This window comes from Copidosoma floridanum, unplaced genomic scaffold, assembly GCF_036245765.1.
Source record: "Copidosoma floridanum isolate Cflo_tuat_1 unplaced genomic scaffold, Cflo_Japanese_pri ptg000001l, whole genome shotgun sequence".
In the NCBI taxonomy this organism is placed as follows: domain Eukaryota; kingdom Metazoa; phylum Arthropoda; class Insecta; order Hymenoptera; family Encyrtidae; genus Copidosoma; species Copidosoma floridanum.
Window position 1 is genome coordinate 7172522 of NW_028321878.1, and position 7826 is coordinate 7180347.

General features: G+C 41.3%; 1 protein-coding gene across 1 annotated transcript; it reads left to right on the plus strand.

The window, feature by feature from the left end:
• Positions 1 to 253: 253 nt before the first annotated feature.
• Positions 254 to 6233, plus strand: Hb (hunchback). Its single transcript, XM_014358965.2, has 4 exons — positions 254 to 628; positions 3147 to 3243; positions 4119 to 4585; positions 4691 to 6233. The coding sequence occupies exons 2-4, from the start codon at positions 3190 to 3192 to the stop codon at positions 6231 to 6233; spliced, it is 2064 nt and encodes a 687-aa protein (XP_014214451.2). The 5' UTR covers positions 254 to 628; positions 3147 to 3189.
• Positions 6234 to 7826: the final 1593 nt, after the last annotated feature.

The following is a 7826-nucleotide window of genomic DNA, read 5'->3' on the forward strand; positions in this document are numbered from 1 at the left end:
TGAGTATATATATATATATATATATATATATATATATATATATATATATATATAGGCCAATCGGCCAAGAGGTAAAAGAGGGAAATGGTCCTCCGTGCGCACATGCCCCCTCCACTGCGTCCGCATACATATTGTGCGTAGCCCTACCCCCGTGCTGCGCATTGGACACTGGATGGTGGTTTATCTCGTATTTAGCACACGCACATATACACATGTACATTAGTACCGCTTCGACCCGCACGGGCGAACTGTATATGTGTGTATAGCATCTTAGATGCCAGTGCGTGTATACAATTCGTTCTATTAGCTCTTGAGGCTATAGCATCGTAGCGTATACGCATCGTCGCATCAGTTGACTCTCGACGGTCATCGAGCGACGACCGGCCTCTGCTTGTTTGGCTAAATCTGCTTGCGTGCCGATTTTTTTTCAACTTGCTTTTTTTGTTTTTGTGTTTTTTTTTTTCCATCGACAACACTGGTATATTATACGCAAGTATATACAGTAGTGCAACAGTGCGAGGAACTTTTAAGTGATAAAAAACAAAAACTTGGTGCCCGTTTAGAGAGTGGACACTTGTTTTGTTGCGCTCAGTGTGTGCGCGGCTGGAGCTCCTGAACTGCACAGCCGGTGAGTTGATTTAATTTTTATTTTATTTTTTTCTTTACATCTAATTTAAGATCAAAAACACCGCATGCGTATGACCGACGAAAATATGCGAGCGATTTACAGGCGCAGATTATGCACGCGTGCACTCGCCCGTTTATGCACGTTGTTTTTTTTATCTTCAGTAGAGTAAGTACTTTGTACTATTGTTTCGGGTCTCGCGACTAAGTGCGTTGGTTATTTAATCCTCCATACATCATCTACTTATACCGATACGATAATACGCAGATTTTGCTTGGTCGATCGGCAAAGTTAAGCAGCGTTGGCCGCGGCCGATGCATGGATGGTTCACTTTCGCCATTGATTTCGACGATCGATTAGCTGCAGTTTTTTCTCTTTCGTTTAGAAAATGTGTCCACGCAAGAGTTCAATACCCTTCGTATCTCTAATATTATGATTCATTGTAGGCTTCGACGTGTCAATGACATTTAGGAAATGGAAAAAATATTAGAAAGCCGCGAAAACATGCGTGAGGCCCTCGAATTTTCAGCTTTTTATCAAGACTTTAGAGAGAGTCTTGATAAATTTTAACTTTTTTTTTTTTTTTTTTTTTTTCGTCATGTACACCAACTCTGTTTACGATAAACACGTGTGTTTCTTAGCTTCTGTTGTTTCTTCGCTATCTCCGGTACGCTTTTCTTTTACTTATTTTTTCTCTTTTTTTTCTTTCGTTCTCACACCTCATTCGTTCGCTACATACGTATTAACGTGAGGTAGCAATGACACCGCGAACCACGTGTTTATTCGATTTTTCGCACACAATTCGCGCAGCCGCGACAAATCGGAAGAAAAACACCCTTGGAAAATTTTCACTCGAGGCAAAAGGCAAAAGAGGTTTTTCCGATAGTTCTTGAAAAACTCGGTATCAGCAGTCGACCTTACCTCCAACTCATTTTTTCCCTCATCAGTTGTTTCTGTTGCTCCTCCGTTCTCCCAAGCTATTCAGCCCATTTGAATGGCTAAAACCCCCCCCCCCCCGTGTGTACGTAAGCAAACCTGGCAGGCTGCTTGCGTGTGTATATGCAAATGGAAGCGGAGAGGAAAAAACAGCGGCTCGATTTTTCCCCTCATTCCTTCGTCACGGTACGGCTTTAGGTAAAGAAAAGTATGGACGGGAGAGCGCGGAAAACCCCTTTTTCCAGGAAACAACGATCTCTGCGGCAAAAAAGGAAGAAGCCCGTAACCTCGCGCCCCTTTCACCAATCGTATGCGCATCCTCCCCCCCCTCCTGCATCTTCTGCCCCGATTTTTCTTCTTTTCCGCGTTGACGTGGGCGGATGTAGGGGCCCCCGAGTGTGAAAGGACGTTTTTTTTTTGCGGACGGATTTTTTTTTTTTAGTCCCCCCTTTTTTCGGGCTCTTTGTGCTCGTGGGCCTTTTTTCCATACCACGGAGACAGTGCTGGGCATCACCTGCGTTTGACAGGTTTTCTTTTCTTTTTTTTTTTTTTGAAAGATGGAATTCTTTTTTTTTTTCTTTTCTTTTTTTTTGGGTCTGTCGGGATTGATTTTTTTTTCCAGCCTGCTTTTTTTTACTTTAAATTCTCGTGTTATGGAAATTTCTTCGATTTATTTGTTCGCGTATAGTTCTTGTGTGGTTCTGGATTTTCCACGAAATCAAATGTTGTTCCACCGATGGTTAATATTGTACACGATACAAAAGTCTTGTTACCGCAAAAATGAAGGATTTCCAAACCGCTTTTTCTATAAATAAATTTATTTACCAACTCCGTTTGACGAAATAGGTGGTGCGAGCGAACGTGAAGTGTATTTTTTACCGCGATATCTGTTATGCTCGAATTTTCGACATCCACTTTGAATTTTTTTTCTCTTGGAAATGAAACATCACCTACTTGTCATAATATCAGAATTTCATCTATCTTAGATTTTTTGATCTTCTATTAGTATTGTGTAAACATCGTTCGAATGTATTTTATGGTTAATTGATTGTAAAATTCTACGATCACATTAGTCAGCCTTGACATTGGATTTTATTACATAAGCATAGTTAAAGTGTGACCTTGTCATAATTATCGATTTAAAAATTAATAAATAATAATCTCTGAACATAATACTCGAAAATGCAGTTGGAGCTTTGTGTTTTTGCACATGAATTTATTTACAAAGTTGGCCATTATTAATCCATTAGGAATAGGTAGCTTCAGCGAAACTTTGCACTGTATTAACCATAAAATTCCTCAAATATGAGTAAAATGTTTTTATCACCCATCTTTAACACGCAATAGATTTCATACGATAAGAAGTTTGAAAAATCTTAATGACTTCTTATCGCGGTAGTATCGAGCCATTATATAACCATTTAGTAGTAGTATAGTTGTGGTAATAATAGTAAACCATCAGAATGTGATTCATCAATCGGAGTAAAATATATCCAACAACATAATATACGACTTATAGGGATAATCGCATACGTATGACATAACTGTACGCAAAAGATTAACATTGAAATTTTTGATGTTCTAGGTGCATCGAACAACGCAGCCAAGTGACAATTCTTCCAAAAGCAATGGACAATGGGTCCAAAGATTGGACTCAATATCCCCAGCACCTTCTGCACGTGGTAAGCGATCATAATCTACATATATACATAACGTTTAAGATTATACAACAGAATCACCTCATCCCTTCCAGTCGCGAAGCCTCACCCTCGCTCTCTTGCAGCTCTCTCGCGCATATATATATTTACCTATACCTATCATCATCCCCTTCGCGGACGAATAGAATCCACGCACATGGTAGGGGGAGTGTTTTCCCTTCCTCCCACCCTAATCTCCCCACGTATACGCGTACTTTACGATTGGTCGGGCAGGATGTTTTTCTCTTTCTCTCTCTGTTATGATGCTTATACGCATATATACGCACTTACCCAAAGATATAATGCTCGGGCTCAATCTCATTTTCACGAGTCCTAAAATTATACGCCACTCTGGCGTTCCTACCGAGGATTGGCTGCGTATGTATGTAAGGACTTTAGCGCTCGGGCGTGATGAAAATAACTTGCGCTTTTCTCGCAGGGGAAAAAACAGCCGGGCCGATCGATCGGTATATTCTTCCTTTCGTTTTGTTTCGGGGCAACTACGATGTTTACGAATTTCATGCACTTATACGTGTTCCGTTGTTTCGCGATTTTCTGTAGTTGGCATCAAAATTTTTGTTCCCACTTTTTTGCCAATCGAGAAATTAAAGCCTACGCTATTTGACATTTCACGCGAAGACGTGTCGATGAAATACCGATCAACTCCATTATTCAAACGGAAAATCGACCAAATCTTGGTAACTATAAACGACAAAGTTGAATTTTGCAAAATTTTTACAAAACCTGGGGCATTCCTTGATAAAACCGCAACAAGCCGTGAGTCCCCGATACGAACCGATTTCTCCAATAAAAAAAAAAAAAAAAGACTAAAACCAATCGTTTTACTGGATTATCTTTAGAAACAAGAACCCATGGAGGAGACTACCGACGACTCCGGAGTGTCGCCAAGCCACTACGGGACGAGTGAGTCCAACCCGTCGCTCAACGGCAGTCGGCCATCGTCTCATCAGGGAGCCCAGAGCTTAGTGGACAGCCGTCCGTCCTCGGGCGCGAGCAGCATGGCCGCGTCACCACCGGCCGTCAATTCCTTTGACTACCTTCACCACCATAACTTTGGGAATGATCAGTTAACTTGCAACCCGGCCTACGGCTTTGCGGATATGACATCGCCGGTACTGGCCTATCCCAACGCCCTGCAGCACCAGCAGTTCGTCGCGCCTCCCGATAACATGGACAAGCCCTTGCCAAAGTCCCAAAAGAAGCGTAGGAGCCAGCGACAGACTACTTGCGTGCCGGAAGACCACGTAGCTCGACCGTTCAAGTGTCCCCTTCCTTCTTGCGCCGATGCACCGATCTTGACGCAAAAGTACGTATTTCATACCTATAAGATGTGATTTTCTCCGACGCGTCCATATTATTATTATTATTATTTTTTTGTAATTTTTAATTTTTAACTTTCCTTTGTTTACAGAGACTTGATCGTCACCCACATAATGAATCACAACGAGGCGATATCGGCTGACGAGTACAGGTTCGCCGCTTTTTACACCAAGATTAAGCTCGACGAGGTTGGCAAGAAAAAGCGCAAGAAGAAGCTGGATGACAGCAGCGTCGAGCCCAGCAACGAGGAAGAGATGAGCAACGAAGACTGGAGGGATTTGGAGTCGAAGCTGAACGAGTTGGGGCTCGCGGAGACCGGAATAGACTTGTCACGGGTGGACGCGCTAACGCCAAACTTCAACTCGAAGGGCCAAGTGTCGGTGACGCGTTGCAAAGACTGCAAGATGTTCTTCATCACGAAATCGGCCTACTGGAGGCATCTCGAGCACGCCCATCTCGATCCGAAAAAATTACACAAGTGCGGGCGCTGCTACTTTGTAACGACCCTGCCGCACCACTTCAAGTTTCACGAGGACAACCACAGGGGTGAGAAGCGGTTCGCGTGCAAGCACTGCGACTACCGGTGCGTCAACAAGAGCATGCTCACGAGCCACCTCAAGTCTCATTCGGACGTGCATCAGTTCAATTGCGGCACGTGCGCGTTCAAGTCAAAGTACCTGCATGCCTACAAGGACCATTTGAGGAGCATGTGCCACGAGCAGGGATTAATCTACGACAGCGATGGCACGAGGAACGAGAACATACGCATCGACGTGCACAGCAAGAAACGCGGGCCGAGGCCCAAGCTCAAGAGCGTCAATAACAACAACAACAACAACAACAATAATAACAATAACAATAACTACAATAACAACAACAACAACAACAACAGCAACAGCGCTGATCTTCAGTTGGCAGCGTTCGCTAGTCTACCGGTGGAATCCTCGGAGCCAGCCGGCCCGGCTGACTTTACTCAAGCCGGTTTGACCGACCCCAAGAGCCAGTTCCTCGGTCCCAGCATTAACAAATACATCAAGGAGATGATGATATTGAACGCGATGCAGCAAGCAGAGATCCTTAGAGGAATGTATCACCAGCAGCAGCCCCAGCACCACCTCGACATGAACGTGAGTGCTTTCCTGTCGGAGTCGGCTTGTTCGAACGACGACGACCCAACGGCCAGTCGCGCGGAGGCTACTCCTCTCACGGACCGACCGATAGATTTATCGGTTGCCGTACCATCAGCGGATGAGCCGTCTGCTGATGACTCTGTCGATAACGCAGAAATGGATATCTCCGGCGAGAGTGCAGTCTTGGACCTGAGCAGCAGGTCTTTGCCCTCGAAGAGCGCCAATTCGAAAAAACGTAAGGGCACACCCGTGAGGCACGACATCGCACCGGTCGACGACAAAATTTTTACGCCGCAGCCGAGAGTTTCAGCCGATTACAGCTGTACGCTTCGACAATGGGGCTGCCTGGCCACGTACACTAGTCCGCAGATGCTGGAGATGCACCTCTCGTGCCACGACCCCTTGAACATGATGAAGTGCACGAGGTGCGACCTGTCCTTTCTGAGCTTCGACGAGTTTAACACGCACCTTGCGATCAGAGGACTCTGGCATGAGGGTCAGTAGTCGATCGACCTCGAGTGCGAAGGCATTATTACGATTCAGTATTCTCACGTCGTTGCTGTGGTGATAAATATTTGCGCATGATACAAGATTTTTTTTTTTTTTTCAATGTAACAGTCGTACCTCCTGATTGTTGCTGTTTGTTTTTTTTTTTTTTTTTCTTTTTATTTTTGAAGAGCGATTTTTCTCTTCCGGTTTTTCGTGCGAGGTACGTTACGTGAATTTTCATTGCGCCTAATAATTGTAGTCGTCGAAGGCCAAAGAGTTACTCGAGTCATGTCATCCGCATCGTTTGAGGATATGAAATTTTTGTTTTTTGGTTCTCAATTTTTGTATGATTGAACAATCTTTTTTTTCGTCACATTAATAAGAAGAGTAGCTTAAAAACTCTACCAAGTAGTTGTAAGTAAAAGAAAATTTCTAATCGGATTATTGTAATTAACAATAATTTGCATCGTGTAGAATTAGAAAGTAAAACTCGATTTCGATGTACTATTTGCCGTTGAACAAACTAATCGAAAGTATCAATTTTTTTTTTTTTTTTTTTTTTTTCGTGCAATTTTTTTTTCTCAACAAGAAAAAAAAACAAAACGAAAAAGTTATTCAATCTGTTTCTTCGGCAATCAATTATTTTCTTGTGAAAAAAACTAATCATAACGAAAAAAATAATTTTTTTTCACAAGCTTGTATATATAACTTTAAGATAGCTGTAAGATTCCTATTACAGTGTAAAAATTTACATGTAGGGAGAATGGAAAAGCTATACTTGCTATTTTTTCAATGTTTGTCAATTTATAAATTTTTTGCATGATTGAATGCCTCTTTGATTTTCCACCCTCCTTGACAATACGATGAATGTACAAATTGTCGTGAGGTGGTCATTATTGATAATAAGAGATATTGCTATACTCAATTGTTACATTGTAAATACTATGAATACTCGATGTCTTGAATCTCGAGTCACATTGTCAGTGACATGAATGTCCGTAGATTTCACGTTTGCAAGTGTATTAAATGCCTACTAAATCGTATAAATCTTATTTTACGAATTTTAATACAGCACCGTGAACATGAAATATTTTTTTATATTCAATATTTTTTTGTAAAAGAAAGGAATCGATAAAGAATGATCAACAGTTTTTTTTGTACAACAAAGTTAAAGTTAAGTTTTGCAGCAAATAAAAAGATGATAGTAAAAAATGTACCGAATGATTATTTTTTTCCCCTCTCTACTGAATTATTAATTTATTCAAAAAAATTGATAAAAAATAAATAAAACGATTACTAAAATTCAATTAGTTATTGGGCTACGAAACAGCTCAAATTATTTTTAAATGTACGTATTAATAATTGATTTATTTTATATTAATAATTATTTTTTTTAAGTCATTAAATTACGTACTTGTGGCTCCGGCAATTTTCGCTTTGATATTTTTTACAGATACACATATCATCTACTACGCAAAAATAAAAACTGACGGCTGATTGTACGTTTTAACTTTGACATGTATCCAACATTTTAACGTATTGTACAATAAACACACAATGTTCTGCCTCTGAAACATAGACATTGAGAATTTTCGATAAAATCAAGTC